General features: G+C 35.2%; 2 protein-coding genes across 2 annotated transcripts; one reads left to right on the top strand and one right to left on the bottom strand.

Moving 5' to 3' along the window:
* Positions 1-2,301: 2,301 nt before the first annotated feature.
* LOC120636759 lies at positions 2,302-3,141 on the bottom strand. The gene has a single exon (XM_039908320.1). The coding sequence runs from the start codon at positions 3,139-3,141 to the stop codon at positions 2,302-2,304; it is 840 nt and encodes a 279-aa protein (XP_039764254.1).
* Positions 3,142-5,426: 2,285 nt separating this feature from the next.
* On the top strand, positions 5,427-8,616 carry LOC120636758. The gene is made up of 4 exons (XM_039908319.1): positions 5,427-5,567; positions 6,271-6,408; positions 7,521-7,839; positions 8,492-8,616. The coding sequence occupies exons 1-4, from the start codon at positions 5,427-5,429 to the stop codon at positions 8,614-8,616; spliced, it is 723 nt and encodes a 240-aa protein (XP_039764253.1).
* Positions 8,617-26,932: the final 18,316 nt, after the last annotated feature.

Below are 26,932 nucleotides of genomic sequence, written 5' to 3'. Positions count from 1 at the left end.
AATTGCTTTCTATTTGTTAAATAGTCACGAAACAGACCAAGCTGACCACCTCGAATACCGAGCCTTTCCAATTTGTGCGCTAATAGATCTCCGGAAACCGTGTCAAAAGCCTTGGCCAAGTCCAAAAAGACGGCAATAACCTTTTGCTTTCCATCTAGAGCTTCAACAATGTAGTCAACAAGCTGTCCTACTGCATCCGAAGTGGTTCGGCCGTGTCGGAAACCAAACTGATTATTCGAGAGTAGATTTTTTGATTCCAGATAATTGATCAGTCTCTTATTTATAAGTCGTTCTAGTACTTTTGATAAAGTAGGTAAAATAGATATGGGACGGTAGTTATTAATATTAAGTTTATTTCCAGATTTATAGATGGGAATTACAATGGCTTTCTTAAAAGCATTTGGAAATTTCCCACTGTTTAGGCTTAAATTACAGATGTATGTTAGAGGAGGAATTAGGATATTTTTAAATTTTTTCACAAACTTGGCTGGAATGTTATCCCAACCAACTGAACTATCAGACCTAAGGCTTTCAATTTGGTTTCCAACTTCCAAGTCGTTGGTTTCTAAAAGAACAAACGAATTAACAGATGAAGGTAAAATCTTATCAATTTGAGATCTATTTGCATTAAAGTAATGAGCCCTATTCTCAGCTAGTATTTTACCAGCCATAGCGAAATGCTCATTAATCTGGTTTATAGACTCTGATTCAGAGCTTGATAATTTAAGTAGTTCAAGGGATGGTGAATTTTTAATTTTATATTGAGACATGTCGTTTACAAATTGCCAAATTTTCTTAGTATTCGCTCCTGCTTTCAGAAATTCAGTTCGATCATATTCCCGTTTTACTTTCCTAACTATTTTGTTACAAAAATTTCTGTACCTTTTGTAAGATATTTTTAACATTTCTTTTTCAGGATTCTTTTTGAGTTCGCTGTGCATTCTGTCCCTATTCCTAATACATCGCAGTAAACCTAATGTCATCCAAGGTTTTAAAATATTGTTACGTTTTGGAGTCGTTTTACTATAAGAGTTTTTCTGAATAACTTCACCAATAGATTTGACGAGAGCTTCCGCTGCTAAGTTGCAGTCGTTCAATTTGAAGATATGAGAAAAATCTATTTTGTTCATGTCGTGAGTAAGGCTTTTATAATTAATTTTTTGTGTGATTTGAGGCTTAATTTCGTGTTTTTGTTTATGACTTGTGTATAAAAGAATTGAATAATGGTCTGTAATTGAATTTTGAATAATTAAACACGTAGCGTTAGCATTGAATTTCAGGAAGACATGGTCTAAGCAGGATTCATTTCTAGTTGGGTAGTTGTATGCAGGAAGGAATCCGTGCAAAGCGAGTAGATTTAAATAACTAGCTGCGTTCCCATCAGAATTGTTATCAGCAATATTTATATTTATATCCCCGACTATTGTTATATTGGTGTAGTTATTCAGAGTTCTGAGTAGAGAATCTAAGCCAGACAAAAATTTGTCCGCATGCCTGTTAAAAGGAGGCCTGTAAATGGAAATAAGAACAGTGTCTCGTCCCATTTTAGTGACCAGACAGTTTGCTTCCGCTAATGGCGGTTCATATGTTGAATGATCAATATTATTCTTTACGTAAACAACTACGCCATCGTTTTGATTCATAATGTTCAATGTACAAAAACTAGCATAACTGTTTATGATAGGCGGAGTAACCACAGTCGATAACCAACATTCCGTTAGTACAATAACATCTGGTTCCATTTTAGTTCGGGATAAAAGAACCAATAAATTACTCATATTTTTCTTAATGCTGCGAATGTTTTGCACGAATACTTTCAGGCCATTTGTTTTATTTAGCAATAATGAGTAACAATCCTCAGGCAAACATTCCTTACATTGGACCGATATTTTATCAATATCACTTACTAATTCACGTATTTGACCACAGTCCATAAAGTTCAACATGTGGGTATCTATAAGAAAATATTACGATGATATTATTTTTAAAATAAGCAAAAAGTAGCCCTATTGCTACGTGACAAGCCACAAAATTCTCCGCACTTCCCAATGCATTGCCTCTGATTAAACTACTAAGTGTAATAATATGAATCGCAAGTAATGTTAGGATAGTTAAGATTTTGCCATTCGCTAAAAGAGTGTGAACCGTTTGCGCAATTTTTTTTGTGTTGAATGTATAAATGTAAGAAAATTTTAAAGATATTTTTCCGTGTATATGTGAGTGTATGTATGATAGACTATATATATAATATATCCTTAAAAAACAATATATTACTTTACTAGCTTTTTCCCTTAGTGCTAGTCAAAGAGAATTTTTGTTCCTTATTTCCTGAAGTTGCTCCTCACTGCGTACTTGTATTAGTTGGGACCCTTCCTCCTTTCTGAGATAAATTTTTCCATTGACAGTCCAGCAATATTTGAAAAATTTGTTCTTATTGAGTTCCCTTGTTAAATAGAATAGTCTTTTCGTTTTTGGTGTTAAAAGTTCCGTTATGTAAATTGGTTTGTGCGGTCCAGATATCCCAAGATGGTTCGTGCTTAGTTTTTTGTCTTTGATTAATTGTGAATTAAATTTTTTAACTGCGTTTAGAAACTTATTTGCTGAGATAGGAGAAGTGAACTCGACCACAATGGGATTATTAGTCTGAGCTTTTACTGATAATCGTTGAACGTTGCGGATTTGCGACGATATATCGATATTTAGTATGGATGAAATGTTAAGGACTTTTTCTAACAACTTTGGCTGAGATTCTGGATATTCCATTGGAACATTTTTAATTTCAATCTTCGTTTGAAAATTCTGCCTAGTCATATCTTCAATCTTGTTCTCCAATATAGTTATTTTAGCAGAATAATCCTTACATTCCTTTTCAAGACTATTCACTTTTAAGTTTAAATTGTCATACTGACCTGTCATAAATTCCAAGGTTTTTTCTATATCTGTATTAGTTTTTTTAATATCTGAAATTTGACCCTTTATAGTATCCATATCATTTTGAATCTGTAATAGTTTACTATCTTGATCCTCTTTCCACTGTTGTAGTATCAATTTTATCTCATTTTGAAAGGTTTCTAGATTTTCATTTATCATGCTATCGTGTTTCCTTTTCGGTCGACTTGATGAATGTGATGTCTGTTCCATTTTCAGTGAGAACCCAGTAGGTGGAGTTATAGACATGAAATTAGTAAAAGTGACCGAGGTTGCACCCTTGTGTAGCGAATAGTGTAAACCCCTGAACACACTACGTCACAGTCGAAGCATGAGTGCAGGCGAGCCTATTGGCGAAACAACTATTTGTCTCTTTCTTACCTAGGTAAGGTTGGTAAGGCTGCAATATAATTGTATGTTGCACGCACAGTGGCTATATTCTTCTACTTCTTGTCGGCACTACGCTCCTGGTACTTCGCAGTTTATTAAGAGTTATTAGTTAACTAGTTATTTAAAATTCGGAGCACAGTTTCACAATTATAAATACGTCCGTCTTGTACGACGATCAGAGAGAGAAAGAATTTAATAAAGAAAGAATATTATAACCTCATAGTACAAAAATAATTATTTAAATCGGTTATAATTTGTCGGAGTTACGGTGTAAAATCGTCAAACACTTTCATCCGCTCTAATCAAACCAAGCTTAATGTCGTGATAAAAAGTATCCAATATCACTTCTAACACTTCCAAGAATATGTGTACAAAGTTTCATGAGGATCAGTTAAGTAGTTTTTGCGTGAAAGCGTAACAATCAAACTTACATTGACATTTATAATATTAGTACGGATTTATAGGTTTGGTCAATTTTAATTTATAATAAAGTTAATAAGATAATTGTTATTGTTGTAGCTATGGATTTTTATCTGAATTAAACGTTTTTATTACTCTATCATTTATTGATTTTCAGTTTTATTTTTCTATTCCTAACAATGCTTACAAAAACAAAAAACACTAATAAAAACTTATAAGAAAAAAACTCCACCCTCCGCTTGCGGGGCTTTTGAATGCCCAAGCAACCGGTCAGGGCTCCAGAGTGAGGAACCTCCTCACAATACGCGCTGTTTCAAGGTCTACTACCTTCTGTATCCGACCCTTGATCCAACCAAGCGAAAGCTTCTTAAGATGTTGGTCGAAGCTTTTCGCGAGAAGACCATTGACTGAAACGACGATCGGAACAATAACTGTCGACTCAACATTCCATTAACGTTATTACTATCATTATAACAACTAGCTATGTTTAAGACGACGGTATAGAAGCGACAAAAATGAATACTGATTTTTTTTTCTACATTTTACCTACTTGGCACCGACATATAATAAATAAATATAATAAATATACTACAACAATACACACATCGCCATCTAGCCCCAAAGTAAGCGTAGCTTGTGTTATGGGTACTGAGATAGGTGATGAATATTTTTTTATGAATATAATACACATAAATACTTATAATATACAGATAAACACCCAGACACTGAAAAACATTCATGTTCATCACACAAACATTTTCCAGTTGTGGGAATCGAACCCACGGCCTTGGACTCAGAAAGCAGGGTCGCTGCCCACTGCGCCACTCGGCCGTCTACATATATAGATGCTGAAGAAAATATTTATTTCTTGCTTTTTAGTTGTTTAAAAATAACTCAAATTGTTATAGGTGTAATTAAATAGTATATTTGAAGAGTTCCCTCAATTTCTCCAGGATCCCTTGAACAGATCTTGACAGAACAGTCCACACACCTCTGAGCATTATGGAGAACTCTCAGGCACGCAGGTTTCCTCAAGATGTTTTCCTTCACCGTTGAAGCAAGTGATATTTTAATTATTTAAAACGCACATAACTTAGAAAAGTTAGAGGTGCGTGCTGGGATTCGAACTCGGCCCCCCGAAAGAGAAGTCGAGCTAAGACCCACTGGGTCACCATTTCCCGCCCTCGCTCATTGATTGCAGATGATACATCTCTAATTTTTAAGACTGACAGCAGTAAAGATAATTTTGACGATGTTAACAGTGCTATGTCGCATTTTTCGCACTACTATACAACTAACTTTAAAATGCAAAACAAAACAAAGTCGAATTTATCTTACCAAATTTTAAAACAATTGTCAAAAATTGAATTTTGTCCTTAGTATATATACGTACCTTCTGACCTCTATGGTCAGTGATATAAACACATCTTTGTACCGCTTTATCTTCGAAAATGACAACTAAAATTTGTGCTGATTTGAAGCGCTGATGAGAAAGAGTACTACGGTTAATCGGGTTGTACCGAGTAGGTACTTTGTCGATAGTGCACATCGACACTGTTTCTGTTGTGAGATTTATAAAATTACATTATATTGAAACAACGATTGTTACAGCTCTTCCACTTGTTTTTTTTTTTTTAGTGAATTAAGAATTGGTCTACTACATTTTCTTTTTTATTTACAGATAGAATATGTTCCAATACGAGTATGAGAAAGATACACAGCAGCGCGACAGCCGTACGGCAGTGCGCGACAGTCGCGTTACAGTACGCGACTGGCACTCGCGGCCGTTGCCGCCGAGGCCTGAAGACAGATTGCCTACTAAAACTAGTGTAAGTACTCTATGAGACACTTCGCTTCACTTCTATGAGATATCCGTTAATATTTATATTTATTATTTATTATACCGGTCCACTAAGGATACGGGTCTTCCTCTCAGGATGAGAAGGGTGTGTAGAGTACCCCTTGGAGGACACTATGAAGAACTTTATTTAATTGCTTAAAACGCACATAACTCCGAAATGTTATATGTGCAAGGTCAAAATGCAAGTGCCCCTAATGCATTTGTGCTAATATAAAATTTTGGTTCAGATGCCCCAAATGCTTTTGTGCTCGTTTATAATTTTGATTCATTTGCCTCAAATGCATTTGAGTGACGTTCACAAATTGTTACAAATTCCCCAAATGCTCTTAGATTACACATAAAATTTGGTTCAGAATTTTGTTTCATATCAATGTATTTTGCTCGTTTATTATTTTGATTCATATGCCTCAAATGCATTTGATTGTCGTTCACGTTACAAATTCCCCAAATGCTCTTAAATTACGTATATAATTTGGTTCAGAATTCTGTTTCATATCAATACCCCAAATGCATTTAGGTTACTTTAGTTATTTTGGTTCAGATTCTATAATAAGACATTCTTCTTCTGTTCCTGTGCCGTTTCCGCACTTGGTTGGTATGAAAACGTCCGTTGTACGTATGTCCCCAAATGCGTGACGTTTATAATTTTGCTTCATTTGTCCCAAATGCAGGTGCCCCTGAAAGTTTGGGTGATAGCGAGCGCCTCGTGTTTCGCCGTGTGCGGGGCGCTGGTGCTGGCGACCATCGCTATCACCAGAACAGCTGCCAGCGAAAGCTACACCCCAAGACAGCTATATTCCGAAGCGAGGGTGAGAGTCCCGCAAACCACTTTTACTGACAATGCAATACTTTACAAACTGTTTCCCGACAGATTTTGATGGTCAATCTCCAGAGAGATTTTTGCAACTCATCATCATCGTCGTCGTAACCTTCTTCTTCATCATCATCATCAACCGATTGATGTCCACAGCTGGACATAGGTCTTTTGTAGGGAGTTCCAAAATCCACGGTCCTGGGTCCTGGACGACTCGTTTGATGTCGTCTGTCCACCTCTTTGGGGGCCACTACGCAACTACGCGGAAGATATTAGAGTCCACAAGTATGTGGTGCACTCTCCATACTCTCACTCTCATTGTCCCACGGACGGCAGCTCCGAAAGAGATCAGGCGCAGGTTCAAATATATGATATGCTGATATACTGAATTGATAGACGCTGATTTACAAAACTGATAGATAGTGGTGTCCCCACACCGGTAAACGCAGTGTTAGCGGGCAGATGACATCAGAATCGCTGAAAGCCGCAGACACAAGCGAGACGCAAGCTGCACAAGGCCGTGGAATGTAGAAATCCTTACAAAATACCAATGTCCAGCCGTGCTCGACCGTGCCGTGTTAATGGTCGACATCTATAATAATGGATGGATGTTTGTTACTCTTTCACGCAAAAACTACTGAACCAAATTGACTGAATTTTGGTGTGGAGATAGATTTTACCCTGAATTAACACAAAGGCTGTTTTTATCCCGGGCAAATGTAATGTTCCCCCAGGATTCGTGAAAAACCGAAAACCGCCTTCAAAGCCGCGGGCAATAGCTGGTGTGTTCCTAATAATTAGATGACATTCACAAAAACAATATTATATTATAACTGCTTAGACCGACAGTTTTTTTTTTATTCCTCTACAAGTTACCCCTTGACTGCAATCTCACCTGGTGGTAAATGATGATGCAGTCTAAGATGGTAGCGGTCTAACCTGTTAGGGAGCATGGTAGTGGGCAAGGTTGTCAGTGACAACAATTATTAATTGTAAAGTAAACAACTCCGGTTTCGGAGCGAAACGTGCATAAAATAAATAATAAATAAATAATACTACACAACTTGATATTTGTACAGAAATTATAACAATACCACTTTTTTTCAGGAACCATTATATCCAATGGCCTATCCACAACCAAGGCTACTTACAACCACTGAAGGTGACACCGCAACAGCCCAAGAAAACGAAAACGATATCCAATACCCGATTCTCGAGAAACTGTCCATCTTCAACAACAGGGTAGCGAATCGAGACAAAAAGAAACCAGACGGAAAAAATCTGGTGTCGAAACCACAAATACATCCAATCCACGATGTAATACACCATCCTGAGAGAAGAATCGAAAAGAAAGACAAAGCAAAACTATCTGACACAAACAGCCATGACTTTATTAATCCTCATTACAAAATAAATAAAAATGGTGGTATAACGCCACCGCGTCATATAAATCCAAATAATAAAGTTAAAAAAACAGCAATAATCCAAATATAAATCAAGCTGAACAGAGTAACGATTTAAATCGCGTACCCGAATTCAAACCGACACTGCCAGATGTTTTCATCCGTGACAGCAATATCAAGTTATCTGATAGTAGTATAGAATGCCGTTTTTGCCTCACTCCTCATCCTGCCCTCGTATAATTATGATAGAACATCACTTAAGGTAAGTTCGTTTAATCATCAATTATACTTCGTGCTTCATCCTCGAGATAAGAGAACAATTGTAGACCTTGAGAGGTGCCGAAATGTTATTTGAATAAAATATCAATGGCTCATTTGTTATAAAGTAAATGTTTAATTTTTATGTTTATACGAATATTGACAGTTTTTGATGACCATCATATTATAACTTAAAATAATCAGGAGGATTATAATAGTACATAATTATTTATGATTACTTCTACAAGGAGTACTTATTTATTAGTAGTACTTTCTAATATCAACATCTAAATTATTATATTATTTTCGTTTTAATTATTGAGATCAATATAAAAAAATATAAATGATAATAATTAGTTTCTTAAGATTGATAAAGCAAAGTCATCTGTATTATGATTATCAATGCCTCTGTGATAGAACTTTCCAAACACATGGGAACTTCCACTCCACCCGGCAGTACTTCTAATTACATCGATATTCACACCGAGTCTGCTAGCAGCGGAGGTACTAGCATGTCGGGTGGAATGGGCAGAGAATATTGAGGTGTCAATTCCACTCTCATAGAGTGTATTCTTTATCCATTTGCTTAAAGTTTGACTGGTAACAGACTTATTGGGTTTCTTATGACTTATGAATAAGAAATCATCGTTATCACTTCTTAATGAACGAGTAATATCTAAATAATTTAACAAGGTAAGTGCAGGACAGATTTCAGGCTTTATCTGATAAAACGGTATATTAAGGCACGGTTGGTGGGCGCCTAATCTTGAGGTTTTTATTATATCCGGTATTTTTATATAAATCATATTAGAGCAACGTGTAATCTGTGCGATCCTTATTAGCGATAAGGTCTGCACTCTATGGGCAGTGATGAGTGCTATTAAAGTCACTGTTTTCTTTGTTAATTGTTCTAAAGAAATTTCGTTATGAGGATATAAATTTGCCAAAAAATCTAATGCGATAGATGTATCCCAAGTGATATTGTATTTTGGTAAAGGCGGACGGAGTCTGTAAAAGCCCTTAAAAAGTCTTCGAATTCTATCATCGGAGGACACCCGTGTTCCTATAATTAATGACAAGGCGGAACGGTAACTATTAAGTGTCCCATATTGAGACCCTTTATTAAATTCATCTGTCAGAAAATAAATAATTTTGGGAATTGACGCCTCATAATAATCTACATTATTTCCATCACAAAAACTGAACCATTGTTTAAATGCCACAGTGTATTGTTTTTCTGAATTGTTTGATAAAGAAGCACAGATTACGTCTAATGAATTTGATGGTACACCTCTGCTGGCATAAGCTTCCCTGATAATTTTCCGGCCATAAGTTTGAACTGCGGTAACGTTGCCGTGCTGTTGGAGACAGAAATTAAAGGGGTTTCAGTTGGTTCAAAGATGATTGGATCAGATATCAGTAATTTATTGAACAAAGGGAACCAGGCTTGGGTGCACCAATAGGGTGCTACAATTATTCCCTGTGTCTGGTCAGTGATAACTTTTCGTAAAGTTTTTGCAATGACGGAAAAAGGGGGAAAGGCATAAAATTTTAAATTGTTCCAATTTAAGGTAAAAGCATTGACGGCACATGCTCCTGGGTCTCTGTGCCAAGATATATAGTTGTGACACTTTGAGTTTAATCTTGTAGCAAAAAGATCTATTTCAGGGTTACCGAACGTGCTAACTATGCGCTTAAAGGCACTGTCGCTAAGTTCCCATTCTGTATCGGGATGAAGCCGCCTGGATTCTGCGTCTGCTATTTGGTTATCCTGAGACCTTATATATGAGGCATAAATATATATGTTTCTTTTTTCACAAAATCTCCAAATGTCTTTAGTCAATATATTAAGATGTGGAAATCTGATTCCCCCCATACGATTGATATACGAAATAGCAGTGGTGTTATCAATTCTTAGTAAAATTTGACAATTATTCATTTTAAAAACAAATATTTTTAAACCAAAGAATGCGGCTAGTAACTCTAGAAAATTAATGTGCTTAGAAGATTCTTCAGCACTCCACTGACCACTTGCGGTTCTTTCCCCACATGCTATCCCCCAACCAGTTTTACTAGCATCGGAGAAAATTTCTAGAGTATAATTGTCTACTCTTATTGGATTTATTGCACACTTTATGCTATTCATCCACCAACTAAAGTCCTCTTGCAAGTACGTCGGGATATTCATATAATTATCATAGCTACCTGACTGCAAAAGGGCAAGATATTTACATCTTTCTAGCTGTTTTGTATAGAGCCATCCGTACTTTACTCCTGGGCAAGCTGAGGTAAGCAAACCGATCACACGAGCAAATTGTCGTATCGAACAGCGCTTAAGACGACTCAATCTGACTACTTCTTCAAAAATGCAATCTTTCTTAGAGTCAGTTACACTAATGTGGAATTTTTTTGTGTCTATGATAAAACCCAGGTAAGTGCATTTATTAGACGGTATGAGGCAACTTTTCTCTTCATTAATAATAAAGCCTAGCGATTCGAAAAGTATTCTGGTTTGAGTAATATTATTAATACATTCCTCATAAGTAGGGGCTATACAACAAACGTCATCCAAATAAATGGTTGACAAATAGCCCATTGTCCTTAATAGTGACATGACAGGTTTTAATAATTTAGTAAATACGAAGGGAGCTGTGCTCAACCCAAATGGTAGGACATTAAATTCAAAAGTATTTCCTTTAAATTTGAATCTCAGGTACTTTCTATAATATTGATTTATTGAAATTAGAAAGTATGCATTGAGTAGATCTAAGGAAGCCATAAAGTAATTTTTGGACACTAATTTCAGGGTTGTTCTTAGATCCTCCAATTTAAAATGCTCGGTCTTTATAAATTTATTTAAAGCTTTTAAATTCAAAATAAAACGGTTTTAACCATTTTTCTTTTTAATAAGAAAATAGCTTGAAAGAAACTGGTCTGCACGGTCTTCACATTTTGAAATAGCACCAGATTTTTGCAATTCATTTATGGCTTCCTCATATTGTGCTCTTTCAGTTGTAGATAATTTCGGCGGTTGGGGAATATATTTTTGTACCACAGGTCTATCGAAAGGTATGCTGTAGCCCTGTACCCACGACAAAATTTTTTCGTCGTTGGTTATTTGACACCATTGTTTATAAAACATAGAAAGACGACCAGAGCAACGTACCGAGTCTAGCGTCGTTGATAGGGGCGCTGCTGCCTGGATCGCTGTTGTGACTGCAATGGCGGCGGCGGCAGCAGTAGTGGTGGAGGGGGTGGCGGCGGTGGTGGTGGCAGTGGTGCCATATACTGTCGCCGTTGCTGTGGGATAGGAGGTGGATACACGGCTTGAATCTGCGTATACGCAGCAGGCTCTTGCCTCCTCTTGCCTGGCTGCCTGCTGGTCACCGGCTGAGGCTTGGAGTTTAAAGCACGAGACTGAGGACGTCCTATTGTGGTCTTGGGCTTAGATGCTTTAATCTCAGAGGCCGACCTGCTGATAGCTTTAGCAGCTTTAAGAGTATCAGCCAGTTTCTCGCCAAATAGGTAGGTATCAATTTCGGTTTCATACAATTGGCTCTTAATTTCTTTCTTGATAGAGGCGCAAATAAGGCTTCTTCTTTTCATTGACTCGCAGAATTGAAAGTCGCACAGTAATTGAGCACCCTCAGGTAAAGGTTTTATTATCGTGGAGTCTTTTGAGTCCGATTTAAATATCTTTGTCAGAGCCACTCCAATGCACGAAATTGCTGATGCAATTTGATTTTGCCTGTACTCAGTGCTCTTATCTTTGCCTATCAAAGTGTCTGACAATGCCGCTTTTATTTCTAAATTTAAAAGCGGGGCAGCTAACTTAGTGCAGTTACTAGGAATAAGATGTTTATCTAGTAGTTCTTTGCGAGTTTCCTTTGTAAGCCCTGAGGTAGCAATATGCTGCCATCTGATTGCGATATCCTTTTGAATGTTGTCCCCCGTTTTTTTGGCTTTATTCGGGGATGCGCCTAGCATCTCGAGGATATCGTCGTCTAAAGGATATTCCTCCGAAACAGTTAGAACTGGTGAGGATGGTCCTGGAAGAGGCTCCAGATTTTCCAGATCCACATTTTGTGTGGGTAGGCCATGTTGTTCATCATTAATGATCAAAGGTAGGCCATCTGGAAAGAAGTGCATAAAATAAATTCTTATTTTATTACTGTGCACTTACTTATGACATTCTAATATATATGTCTGATTACGAAAACAAAATTATTTACAAAGCGATAAACGCTAAGTATTCGTTTATATCGTAATTGAGGTAGATAAAAAATAAAATTCCAATTATAAAGTCTTTTCAAAAATTGAATATTATGGTAAAAATATGAATGACACATTTGTACAAAATTATTCACCAAGCATAACGTTATTGCTCACACTGAGGGAATATATTATGCTAGTATTTGTACATTATATCTTGAAATTGTCTAAAATTTTTAACATCATTACTCATTGTTAAAATAGACTATTAAAAATTAACCTTAGTTATTTAAATATAAAAATTGAAATGTAGGTACCTTCAGGTAGTGACAGCACGGGCGACGCACAGATTGATTCCAAGTCGTTGCTACTTGAACTTAAACGACGAGAACGTTTTTTGCGCCTGCGCAATTTCTTTTCTATTTTCCTCATCTTGCGTCTAATGTATTCATCACTATCCTCATCACTCTTCCTTTTTGGCATTATAGCTTTTCGTTAAATGTAGGGTAGTATAAATACAAAACACGAAATAAAATTATGACGTGTAGACTAGCGCAGCACTAAAAAGCGAATGGGGTTCGACCGCAAGGTAGCATTACATTGGCGGGGAGCTTGGTAATACCAGCATAAAAATTAAAAATTACTTTTATATTAATTTTAATTGCTCATAAAATGCATTTTCAACTATAGTGTAAGATTAGCGACTCACTACGCGAGACTACAATTGTTCTCTTATCTCGAGGATGAAGCACGAAGTATAATTCATCATGGAGGTAAGAATCACATACGTTTGTCTTTTTTTATCTATTCGTAACTTATAATTGAATCTTTACGATGTGGAACTGTTATGAATCTAATTAATATTTTGTTTTAATCGTGATCTCATATTTATTCTAGAATTCACCGAATGATGAATATAATTTAAAGCACTTCTATTATCCACTCAATATATCAGATGATCAAGATATGAGTGACAATAAAAAGACCGCAATGAGAAGGAGCAACAGTATAGATGCTTTTTTTGAAAAGCAAAAGAAAAAGAAGAGACAGTCAAAGTCTTCATGTGTAGCGCAAGCAAGTGACGGGGGCCTATCATATATCTCATCCAACGACGATGACAGTATCAGTGCAACACATCTAATCAAAATAGACATCTATGACATGAAGAGTCTTAAAGATGTTTCGCCTCTTGAATACTGGAAATATTCAGATTTGCGATTAAAGTACTACGTTGAATCTGCTGGTGATAAGCACTATCAAAGCATGCGAGATATTATATACAACATTACAAAGCAAATCGCTGGGAAGCATGACTGTAAAAAATACTTTATTGACAGAGATAACCAGAAACAATAAGTATTCTCTGAACCAGCGGTCGGTAAACATCACAAAGTAAAAAGACCCTCTATATAAACGTAGTTGTATTTTATTTTGTATTTTGCTTTAGAATTTATTTGAAAACAATAATGGGACTATTAAAAAGTACTTTACAAACAGTAAAAAAAAATAACAATATGAAATCCCACTCCAACCATTCGGATAGACAAATAATGCGGTGGTTCATTTCGTCAGATCCGTCATTCCATATTCAAACGTTCTACGAAACTACACGATGACAACTGAGTTCAGCAACATTTCTTTCGAGGAAGAAATGGTTACGTTGTGTGAAGAAGTGGAGACGAAAATAAACTCCTTTGTTGAAAAAATAGTTGAAGATATGGATATCGATCAGCAGTTGCACGATTTATGTGAGAACATGGAACGCGAGCATAAGGGGTATTCCAGTCCAATATTACCCTTAAACATAGGACTGATGATGACAGCTCTTCGTGAGGACTATGTTATTTATTATGAAGAAGAAACTGATCAAGATCCGTCTCATTCTTTCTGGTCACAGTGTACACAAAAGTTATAGTTAATACTTTAAGATATATTTTTCATTGTATAATATAATGTTACATTTGTAACTTTGTTAAAATAAAAAACTATAATTTTTCGATTTTTTTTTTATTTCATCTCTTTATAAATAAAGTCTTAAACATAGATTGAACAAGTTGATCATTATATAAAGTATTATCAGAAAATAAATTTAGAAATTTTGACATTGAGATATTATTAAATTTAAAATAAATATAAACTAAACAATATATTCCGCAAAATGAGCTAAAATAGTTCTGAAGTACTTTATCGTTGTGAATCCACTTTTTACAGTTAGTTTTTAGGAACATTTCATGGTAATCCATTGGTTTGCGACCAAACGAGTCAAAATATTCACCGACACCATTAGTATCAACATATATTGCTACCCAATGAGATCCAGGTTTTGTATCAGGATCTAAATTGGATATTAAATATGCTGGTGATGTTAAATATATCGGTATCTTATTAGCAGCAAAAACATTTAAGTGAATACTTGGATCGATAATTTTTAAATAGTTCTCAATCTCTGTGGTGTCCATTGAAAGTTTATAAAAAAATTAAAAGCAAATAAAGAATCTTCTCTATATAATGGTTGTTTATGAAATGACTTGAAAATTAAATATTATCTTTATTTATATTATCTTAACTGTTATAGTCTAAACTTACATCTCGATTTTTATTTATTTCAATTACATTATCAAACTCTGCGTAAACTATGCAATTCACAGTTGTCGTTAAAGCTCTTTCAAATCGAACCTCAAATCTTACACTGCCCCGTTTAATGAGGTTCCAGTGAGAGTTTGAATTAGCAGACAAATCGGGGGTTAAATCAAAAGCAAAAAGACAATACCCATTATTATAATCCTCTTTAGAGACATCATTTCCATCATTCAAAAATTGAATTCCTGTTCCAGAGAATAAAGTATGATATGCACTTGTGAACACATTATCATCAAATGATGGTGTTAATGTTTTAGATGGTATGGATTGACCATCAACATATAAACCGAACAAGTTAAGTCCATGATTTCCAAAATTAAAAGGATTAGTATTTAGAGTTCCATTAAAAGCAGAGTTTCCTACGAATCCAATAATACATCTTTTGGGTATTTGTCCTAAAAACACATTATCTAGCATTTTACCCTGGATTCCAGATGGAATGGTTAACACTTTAACTTCAGCACGAGTGACAGGATATTTTGCAGTTGTAGTAGCTAACACTTTTTCATGTGCAATTAATACACTAGGATTGATCCGAACTTTACGCATTATAAGGCTAGCACTAGATAAATGCACTTTGAATTTACTATCTATAGATGAACACATAAGATTAAAACTATCTTTAGAACGTACGAGTTTTAGACGCATTTCAACACCATTGATTAAAAACTTGTCTTGATTAAAAATATCAGCATGTATATGACCAATCATTTCAATAGTTTGACTTTCCTTTGCTAATTCCATCGGGAATGCGCAAAATTAAGCCCTAGCGGCCCCATTCCCAGGAAATGGATTTGTTGTCCCTGTATTAAAGGCAAGGGAAAAGTTGCGACCTCAAGAATTCCAGACACTCCGAACCATCAATTGCCATGCTCCCCTAATCCATCGCAGGCTGCGGCTGCCATAGCCCAGGCCGTTGGGATTCCTAGTATGCACGATGATGTTGCAAGTAGCATAGTGGCCGAGCTCAGACTTTTGCGAAGTGAAATCTCCTGCTTCAGAGGGGAGATGGCACAACTGAATGCTAGTATAATCGAGTTTAACTGTCGGGTGGAGAAAATGGAGGCTAGGCTCTCACAATTGGAGGCGCAATCTACGTCGCGCGAATTAGGTGACCAGGATAATGTGCAATCTGTTATTTCACATCTTCAAGAACAACTAAATGAAAGGGATCAAGACTTACTATCAAATAATGTGGAAATATCGGGTTTGCAAGAAATTGCCGGTGAGAACCTTATAAACCTAATTAGCCTGGTAGGAAAAAAATTAGGAGTCGACGTGGATGATCGTGATGTGGTCTCTGCGGAGCGCGTGGGCCCGCGGCGCGTCTCAGTAGGCTCCGGCGTCGGCGATGCGGACGGGCAGTTGCGCCAGCGGCCGCGGCCCGTAGTCGTGCGTCTCGCTCGGCGCGCGGTGCGAGACAACTTGTTGCACGCGGCCCGCGTGCGCAGAGGGGCTGATACCTCGGGCATTATATCTGACTCCGCTCCACGACGTTTTTATGTTAATGAGCATGTTAGCCGAATGAACAGGCAACTATTTTATAAAGCACGCGAGGAAGCCCGCAAAAATAACTGGAAATATGTGTGGACCAAGGGGGGACGTATATATATTCGGCATACGAGTTCAGCGCCCGTACATCGTGTTCGCACTGAAGCAGATATTGAGCGTTTTTTTGGAAGCGTATCTATTTGATTTTAGGATGCGATAAGGCTATATCATTGTATATAAATAGACTATGGCGTGTTTTTTCATTTTTAGATAATAACAATCCACAATTGTTGTTTTTTACAAAAGTATCTATTAATTATTATGAATATTTTAAAACCTATGAGTATAGTAAAGCAGCAATGCCTGATTTTATTTATATTATAACGGTATATATTATGTGTGAGAGTGGGTGTAAAATGATCGGAAGTAATAATAATTGTATTTTATTTTTTATTTTCTATTATATGAATCTACATTTTACAATATATTACATTATTTTATTTTTGTGTGCTTATAGGATGACAATGCTTGTATACGTAATATATTCTTATAAATGTTTTGAAATACCATAATAATTTTTTAAAAATAGGTTTCCTCAATGCGGGGTCTTTAGGAACTATGCACGATGAATTCTTAGTTGCTATGGGTCGTGTTCAGGTTGACATCATGGCAATCAATGAAACCTGGCTTCATGATGGCGAAGGCAAGGCCGTGCGCCCTCTGTCCCCGACTATAGACTTTTGCAAATTCCTCGTCCGGTCACAGTGCGCAGTGGCCGTGGTGGAGGCGTTGGTTTTTATATCAGAAAGGGACTCAAGTTGAGGCCCTGTCCGTTCCCCAGGCACGAAACTGTTGAGCAAATGTGGCTAGGTCTCGCCGTCAACTCGCTTAATATTGCTATTGGTACAGCCTACAGGCCCCCGTGGTTAAATGTTGATCTTTTCTTGGACGTCCTTACAGATACTATTCAGGCATTGTCTAGCTATGAGCATATTATACTGCTAGGAGATTTTAATATTAACTTATTGAACAGTAATGAAACTAAAAGCATTAAGCTGACAGACTTTTTTAATTATTTGCAATTGACACAATTAATTACTTCCCCGACACATTTTACTGATTCTAGTGAAACACTTATAGATATTATAGTTACGGATCTCCCTGTTAGAAGTGTAAATGTAACATCTATCCCGTCTTTGAGTAGTCACGCCCTTCTAGACTGTGTTTTGTGTATCAAGAAGAGAAAAATTCGCCCAAAAACTGTTGTGTACAGGCCTCTTAAGAGTGTATGCATGGATACTTTTAATAGGGATCTCGATGCTATACCATGGGTTGACGTTTCGTCTGCGGACTGCGTCAATGACATGCTATCGGTTTTTAATAATTGTTTAAATGAATTGTTTGATAAACATGCACCAAAAAAAACAAGAGTTTTCAGAGAGAGATACAGTCCTTGGATTACATCTAACGTAAAACTTATGATGAAATTGCGAGATGATGCGCATATTCGGTGGCGGTATGATAAATCAGACGTTAATAAAACATCTTATAAACAATACAAGCATTTGGCTGTGGAGGCTATACATAATGAGAAATGTTCTTTTTTTAAACAAAACATTAACAGTAAGCTTAAATATCCAAAGGTCCTATGGCAAAATTTAAAAAGGACAGTCTTGCCTAATAATCCGAACCAATTGCCGGCACATTTCACTAATGCAGATGCTATTAATGCACATTTTCTTAATGTCCCAGGATCGAATCACGTCTCTTTCTCTCAATTAACTTTTTATGAGTTCAATAAACTATATGAGGACACTTTTTCTCTTAACACAGTCTCTGATACCGTAATCTTTGAAATACTTAAGCGGTTACATTCTAATGCTGAGGGTATAGATAAAATAACATTAGATATGATTTTTATGTCACTTCCTCAAAGTTTAGATAGCATTTGATCCATTGTTAGAGCGTCTATAACTACTTCTGTTTTTCCGAATGACTGGAAAGTTGCACTAATTCGTCCACTCCCGAAAATTTCTAACCCTCTCACGCCAAAGGATCTTCGTCCTATAAGTATTTTGCCTTGCTTATCGAAGGTATTAGAAAAAGTTGTGTGTTCTCAGGTGTCGGCTTATATTGAGAAGCAAAAAATTTTGCCGGATTATCAATCAGGTTTTAGGGCTGGTCGTGGTACTGTTACGGCACTGTTGGATGTGACTGACAACATTCTTAGAGCACAGGATTTGGGTATGTGCACACTGTTGGTGCTTCTTGACTTCTTTCGGGCATTTGACAGTATCAATACAGCACTTTTATTATCAAAGTTATCGCATTATGGCTTTACTGTTGATACTGTCAAGTGGTTTGAGAGTTATCTTAGCAAAAGAGCACAAATTGTGGAAATTGTACTCGAGGATGGTAAGGTGCATCGTTCGGCGCCGGTGCCAGTCAATAGAGGCGTGCCACAGGGCTCAGTCCTTGGTCCTCTTCTTTTTATATTGTATTCTGCTGATGTTGCTAAGCAGATCTTACACTGTAAATATCATATGTATGCAGATGATTTGCAACTCTACTACCATTTCAAGGCAGAAAACCTCGATGACGCTGTTCGTTTTGTTAATGCAGACTTGGGCCGAATAGGGGCTTGGGCAGACCGTAATTCTCTTGTACTTAATCCGTCAAAGTCGAAGTATATACTATTCGGTTCTGCAAAGCAACTATATAAGCTTCGTTCCGGTGTTAGTATAGATATTGAGGGCTGCGCCATAGAGAGAGTCTGCAAAGCTCGAAATTTGGGATTGCTCATGGATGCAGATTTGAGGTTCGAGGAACACTTAGCAGAAGTAGTTCGCAATTGTTTCTACAGACTAAAGATACTCTACAAGGTCCGTCAGTATCTTTCAGTAGAAGTGCGCTTACAGCTAGTAGAGGCTTTGGTGCTGTCTAAACTAAACTACGCGGATGTTGTGTTCGGTCCTCGATTGCTGTGCCGTACGAAGCGTCTCATCCAGAGAGTGCAGAATGCATGTGCGAGGTTTTGTTTCGACATACCTCCTAGAACCCATGTAACTCCTTTCTTAAACAATCATCACTTGTTAAAAATGGGTTCTAGAAGGAAGTTGCATCTTGCAGGTCTTCTCTATGGCGTAATAAAGCAAGGTAAGCCTTTGTATTTAATAAATAAACTGAATTGGGTTAGTGACGATGAAAGGAAGCTTCGAAGCAGTCGAAACCAGCTTCGCATCCCACTTCATCGTACTGCTGCGTTTAGGGGCTCGTTCACGTACTCCGCCACGAAGTGTTGGAATAATATTCCTCCGCCAATCAAGAACTTTAAAAGTAAGTTTGGATTTAAGAACCAAATTAAACAATATTTATTGGCCAAACAGGTGGAATTCCAAGAACATGTGGCGGAGTCATCTTTTCTCTAGAGACAGTCTGTATACTTTACTATACTTTACTTTACCACTTAATAATTTTATCACTATTATATTACACTGTGTATCTTAATAAGTTTATGATATATGTACGTTTTTATTTTCAAGTTTATATAAATATATGTTACTTTAGTTTATTATTATTATTGTTGTGGATTTATTTAGTTAGTTTTTTTTTTAAACTAAGCTTAAAATGTGGTCAGTAGATGGCTACGTATTTCCGTGGTGTTACCTGGTACAAGGTGCCAACTGAAAATCAGCGCTGTATGCTCCCACTGGCGCATGCAGCACAATGCTGAGCTGGCACCTTTTTTCTAGGTTGTGCCACACATAACATATGTGGTGTTGTGAATATTGTAATGTGTGGCGCAATGTAAAAAATAAATGTTTCTTTCTTTCTTTCTTCTTTCTTTCTAATTCTTCTCTTTTTGCGTATCCCTGGTTTGAAGCATCACATGAATCCATTTTTGAAGCCGTATCTTTATACCAAAGACCACAAGTAAGGTGAGATTTTTTAGCAGCTGTACCATAATTAAGCAAAGTCTCGATGTAAGCTCGATATCCATAAGTGTTGTTTGGAGGTGTTACGAGCTTTTGATTTAAATATATGTCAACCTGACTAAAAAGTGAGTGAAGCCAATTGTTAACAGGAGCAACATTAGAAGCACTTGAAATGTTACTTGAATCGGTATTCTGAACTTTGGCTTTTATGTGCAGTAGGGTATGAGATAAATCAATGTAATCATCACCATTTCCTGGTACTAAAAATTCAATTGGTCCATCATCGGTCAATGATGAAATGGGGTTGTAATGAATCCATTGACCTCCCTCAATACTAGTCTGAGTCGATGGTAGAGCAAATAAATCCAACTCTGATTTTACGCATTCACAAGAATTATGATGTAAAAATGACATTTTTAAATTTTAACTTTTAAAAAAAATATCCTGAATATTACTATGTTTAATTTTCTTAGAACCTTTCTGTTTGAGAGTGTTTTTGGAAGTGAAACGTTTTCTTTTTTGCCGTCTAATTTTATATCCTGATCCGTTTATGATGGAATCAATTTTTTTATCAGCTTTTTGTTTTAGATTCGAAGTTGCTGTTTTAAAACGTGATCTGATAGATTCATCTATTGGTTGTACATTCAACATGTCGGATAATAAACCCACACCAGCATTCAGAGCTTCTTTACCGACAACTTTTGCACCATTTTTCAAAAGTGGAAGAACAGATCTAAATAATCCACCCAAAAAACTACCTATACCATGACCTCGCTGATACGGTGCACCCTTGTAAATTGCACCTATACCTGTACCAGCTTGATGAGAATAATAATGTAAGTATGGGCAAGGCATTTTGAATGGAAGTTTTTTCACTTGATTCTCTTAAAATGTACTTTAATACACGTCGTCCCAAACTGAAATGGTACTTTTTGACCTGTACTCATTCTTATATCTTTTTCTATTACATCAAACTCTCTTCGCATGAGAGGTAGGTAATGAGGTGGTGAAAAAATATGCATTTTGTTTGCCCCGTATACATAGACTGCAGGATCAAGTGGAACGATTCTAAGAAGAGGGGCCATGACATCTCCAACAATTTGTGGTTCGATAATATCACAATAAATAAACAATTGAGAGGGTAATCCTAATTTTAAATTATAAGGATATGTTCCCGTTTTATTTTGAATTAGATTTGTATTTGGTTCAAACCCTAGCTGTAAACATAACTTGGTTGACAACTTAAGTACATCAATTGCATTATCCATACATAATACTGATACTTGACTTTTTATTTCATCATAATTAAACATAAGTTGAGTATCAGTATGTTTGTTTAATTCAGCTACAAGATGTTGAATGCTATCATAATTCATAGCAGGAATATGGCTTCTATAGTGTACTAATGAAATTATATCTTCATCAGGTATCATAATCCATTTTGATGTATAAATAACGTTTTCTGATTCCCGAACTGTATACATAGTACAAGGATATTGAATTTCAACAACTCCAATATACCATTCTCCTTCCAAAATAAGTGATTTTGGTAATTTGGTTGAGAACTTGGTCGTCGTGTTTTCTGGGAAGTACTCCATTGAACTATTACTAAGTAAAGTTAAATAAAAATTTTCTTCCATCATAACTTTTTAAGGCTGGATTCTAAAATCCAACTGTTAAACTTATCAGGATAACCTTTCCACTTGACAAGCAATTGTTTTCTGTTACCTGAATAGCGAGAGCATAGTATTTTATCAATATTATATTGAGTGGTGGGGTCATATGTTACTTTTTGCAATTCATCCTCATAGAAAGTACCTACAATAGGCTCATCTTGAAGATCTGTGATGGTATAGACCACCTTACGCATACTATTTTTTATACCCGTTATTATAAATATTTCATCACTCCAATTAGTTTCATATCCTTTTTGGAAAATGTGTTTATATTTCGTTATCCTCACGTGATCACCGATTGAAAACTTAGTCTGCTTTGTAACACTAACTTTATTGTTGAGGCTTCCATATAAATTGTTCCATACTTTCATGATATTATCTACATTAACTTCAAATGGACACATTTTTATACTGGAATGAAAGCTATGGTTATAAGCATAGAGTAAATCTTGTAAAACATTAATATAAGTATAGGTATTTTTGTGAGTGAAATAACGCCACATTCTGGTTTTTAGTGTCCTTTGAAATCTCTCAACTATACTAGCTTTAATATCTGGGTTATTGGTTGTATAGTAATTCATATTTTTACTTTTAAAGTATTGTCTAACATCTTTTGAGACAAATTCAGTACCTTTATCAGATTGTAAGTGGGTGGGAGTTGCTTTAGCTTCGGTAAATATGCTTTCAAATGCTTGTTTTATATTTTTAGAATTTTTCTTTTTAAGTGCTCTTGCAAAAGCATATTTACTAAAAACATCAATAACACACAGAATATAGTTAAAACCTTCATTATATTGAGAATAAGTACGCATATCGCTTAAATCAGCCTGCCAAAGTTCATTAAAATTAGATAATATGTATTTGTTTCTGGGGAATTTCCGATGCACAGGCTTATGTAACGTATAAGTTTCTTGAGCTTGCAACCACTCTTTTAGTTGTTTCCTATTCATTTTACCCTTTAATGCTCTTACCAAGTGATCTATGCTACTGTAACCAGCTGGGTTCGAAATGTCGTAATAGATATCATTTATGTCTAGTATGGATTCCATCTTTCCCAAATGTCGTGTTTTTTTCTTAATGATTTTTGAGTTTCAAGACTCTCACCATCATTTGAGGTACTACGTCTTCTGAATTTTGGTGATTTATTACTAATATTTTCAAAAGCTTGCGGATTACCAATACAAGTCGAAGGAACTTCTATATTTTTTAGAGCAACAATAAATTTTTCCCATCCGATAGGTTTAGGTCGTTTTAATGATCTTAACGTATAATTCACTAGATCAACAATATTACTATCATCTATAACTTCATTATCTAACACTAATACCCCATCATTTTTCCACCTAATTTTGTCTTTATGGTTTAGGAGAGTATTTAACAATATATCACCCTTTTTTTTGTACGTTTTTGGTATAAGTTTGTTTATATAAGTGGTTGTGTAAGAAATATCAATTGAAGAACCACATGCGTGCTTTTCATCTTCAGAGTCCTCACAAACTGCAGAATAATTGTCTTTGCTCTCCTTTTTAAGCAATTCAGTATCGTGCTTTTGCTCATTCTCTATAGTCACGGGTAGTTTTAATGGTCTCCTCTCTTCTCTGGTAAGGTGAAGATATCTTTGTAAAATTTGCATATACAATGACCATTTTTCACGGTCGTCCATTTTACTTTTTAGTATATTTTTCATTTCTTTGTCTTATCTTGATAATGAGTCTTCATGTATCGTATTTTCTGATTTTAAGCGTTCAATTACCTCTGGTTCAATAAGAATCATTTTCTTAGTGTACTCCATTTTTATACTAAATTAAACAATCCATTCAAAACAGCCCCCAATATAATCGGGAGAAATGCTCCTCCTTGCTGAATAATAATACGCTTTCTTACTTTACCTTTTCCTTTTTTAATTAATTTTCTTAGAATTGTTTTGTGTTTTTTCAGTTTACCCTTCTCACTATCCTTCAAAGGTTAAAGTACCTTTCAATATATTAAAAATACATTCACTAATGCAATCAATTTCTTCGTCTTTGCAAACTTTTAATAACGCTGTACGATATTTAGGTTTAAGCGTAAGTAAAGCCCTTAATAAATCTTTATGAGTTTTTACACGTCCAAACATTATTATGTTCGTATTTTAATATTTAAATCACATTTGTAGAAAAAAAGCAATTCAGTTTTACTATGCTTAAGATGGGTTTTCTTGCTTCTTTATATTTCGGGGTATCGTCTTTAAAAATTTCTTTGATATATTCACATACACAATTTATTTCCTCTTTTTTAAGAGAACGAAGTAAAATTTTACGATATTTTGGTTTAAATGTTTGCAATGCAAATCTTAACTTTTTTATGTGTAACGTCGTGTTGCCTTCAACCATTATTTGTTACTGACATTAATCGAGTGCTGCACACCATATTTAAACCCCTTCTTAGGGACATATACTACACAGTCATTAGTAGAGGGGTCAATTTTAGTTTTAAAACGACATGCGTCATTTGTATTTTGTTTCAAATCAACCATTAAGTAACCATGAGGTTCCATAGTTGCATCTTTATAGGCCTCTTCGACAAATTTTGAATTATCTGGAAACACCTGGCGTGCTAAATGACGTATTTGCGTCCGGTCTCTGGGATTTTTGAAGTAAATAATATAGCTTGTATTCAGAGAAATATCTCGTTGTCCTCTACCTTGATGAAATAAATTTTGTGTAATGTAAAACACGCTTAAATTTCTGTGATGACTACCTTTAGTAAAAATATCAACGATGCGGCCATCAGACTCTCGCATGAGATCATCAATTATTACTAAACGCGGTTGCTGACCATCAAACATACTCATTTCAGGAATTCCTTGTACATACGTTACATTTTCTAAATTATAAAGAGGTTGCATTTCATCATAACACCATAAAACTTGAGAAAAATGTGTGCTGCATACATTAGTACAGTTTTTTAAAAAAGTTGTTACAAAGTTTGATTTACCACAACCACTTGGACCTGCTACTATAGCAGTAAATGGATGTAAAAAATGATACATTTGTGAAGTGGTACGTGCTGTCTTGGTTATGGTAGAACAGGGAATGGGTTCAAAAAATAATATAACAGTATTTTAAAGTCACAAATATAATATGCTTAATAAAATGTTAATATTACAATGGAATCGATTTTATACACCTTTAATACATAATACAATTATTTGTAGTCTACATTATTTACAGTTTTAATACATCTTTGTATGTCAGCTAAATTATTCATCAATATTAATGATTAAAGAACTTTATAGCTAACATGGCTTTCCTTTTATTTATTATATTTTTCATAGCCTTGCTCTGTTGAAAGTAAAAAATTAACATTACTAATAATAATCAAATACATTTAAAAAAAAATTATAACAAATAAGTTTATTAAGTATAGAGAAAACTTATTCTACAAACAAATACCATCGATAAAACTCATGATTCAGTATTGAGCAAATTAATTTTGTAGTGACCCCAAGCTAATGTTTCAGTAGAGTTATTGATAAAAAATCGTTTTGTATCAGAATGTGAAAGTGATATTTTATTATTTTTTTGAGTAAATATAACATGTTTTATTGATCGAAATCTATACATTTCACATATCTCATTTTTCTTTTTGAATAGAACTGTTTTATAATTTTCCATTTGGAATGTTTTAGTAACTGATTTGTTTTTGCGTTGGAGTTTTAAATAACGAAGATCATCAATATTTTGAAAATTCCTACTCAGTTCAGTAAAGTTTTCATCATTTAAATTTTTCGATAACGAATCTATGCTACATGACAAAAATTTCAAAGAATCAATGAACCTTAATTCAATCTTATTAACACCTATTTGTATAATTTTTGAAAAAGAAATATATCGCTCTTTATTTTGGGGTATGACATTTACTTCACCCTCCGAAAAATTTAATGCATGCACAATGAAATGAGCATCATAGTTACTTAGGTTGTGTAAAATTATGGGAATAAATTTGGGGGTTTCAAACTTTTCTGCACAACTTGTATGACAGACACCTACAAAGGTACCAGTATATTTATTAAAATCTATTTTATGTTCCGAATCGAGATCTTTATCACATATATAACATGTAGTAGTGACAGATATTTTATCCTTCATATCCACCGTGAGGGGAAGAGGGTTAATCACAGTTAAGTTTTGATTAACAATCCGTTTAACGTCTTCGCTTAACCTCTCCATAAATACTTTGGAACAATTATTACCCGTATATGTTTCATACTTAGACAAACTATCATTAAATGCACATTTTATATAGTACCCAAAACTGTATTCATCGTGTCTCTGAATATTTTCAGTATACGAGGTAGATGGATTATTACCACAGCCTTGTATAGGATTTAAAAATGATTCGAAATCTGCATAAATAACAAAAGGTACTTTTAACTTCCTCTCATATTTATCAAACGTCAATTTAGCTCTCGCAGCGTTCGGTAAATCGGTTCGGATGTGATTACAATCATGTTGTTGATGAATTTTCAATTTAGAATTAGTTTCAAAGTAAAGCAGACAACCATCACAAATATGTGTAGCATGTTCATGTGAATTTATTTGTCGGCTGACTAATCGAGAAAGATTTTTAATATAACAATAATGACCATTGGATCCATTGTTAATGAATAATAAATTAACATGATTTTGTTTACGACATTTTGTGAAATATAGTGGACCAATTATTTTCGTAGATTTATTTGTTATATCACGATCAAGACCAAAAACATTTATACTTATATTATTAAAGCACTCAAATTTATTAATATCTTTTAATTTAACCGGGAATGGGATATTTGTGAAATTTAAAGAGTTTTGTTTAGATAAATATGAAGATACTCCATCTGAATTTTTATTAACTGGATGCAAAGCAGAAAGTATTGC

Source organism: Pararge aegeria (genome assembly GCF_905163445.1).
Source record: "Pararge aegeria chromosome W unlocalized genomic scaffold, ilParAegt1.1 SUPER_W_unloc_1, whole genome shotgun sequence".
Taxonomy (NCBI): domain Eukaryota; kingdom Metazoa; phylum Arthropoda; class Insecta; order Lepidoptera; family Nymphalidae; genus Pararge; species Pararge aegeria.
This window is presented reverse-complemented; position numbering and strand designations above follow the sequence as displayed.

Excerpts from the sequence above, each read along its gene's own strand:
- LOC120636758 (XM_039908319.1), top strand. The coding sequence starts at position 5,427 with ATGTTCCAATACGAGTATGAGAAAGATACACAGCAGCGCGACAGCCGT. Across the intron at positions 6,409-7,520 it reads AGCTATATTCCGAAGCGAGG|GAACCATTATATCCAATGGC; the intron begins GTGAGAGTCCCG and ends ACTTTTTTTCAG. Across the intron at positions 7,840-8,491 it reads CAAAATAAATAAAAATGGTG|AACTTTCCAAACACATGGGA; the intron begins GTATAACGCCAC and ends CCTCTGTGATAG.
- LOC120636759 (XM_039908320.1), bottom strand. The coding sequence starts at position 3,141 with ATGGAACAGACATCACATTCATCAAGTCGACCGAAAAGGAAACACGAT.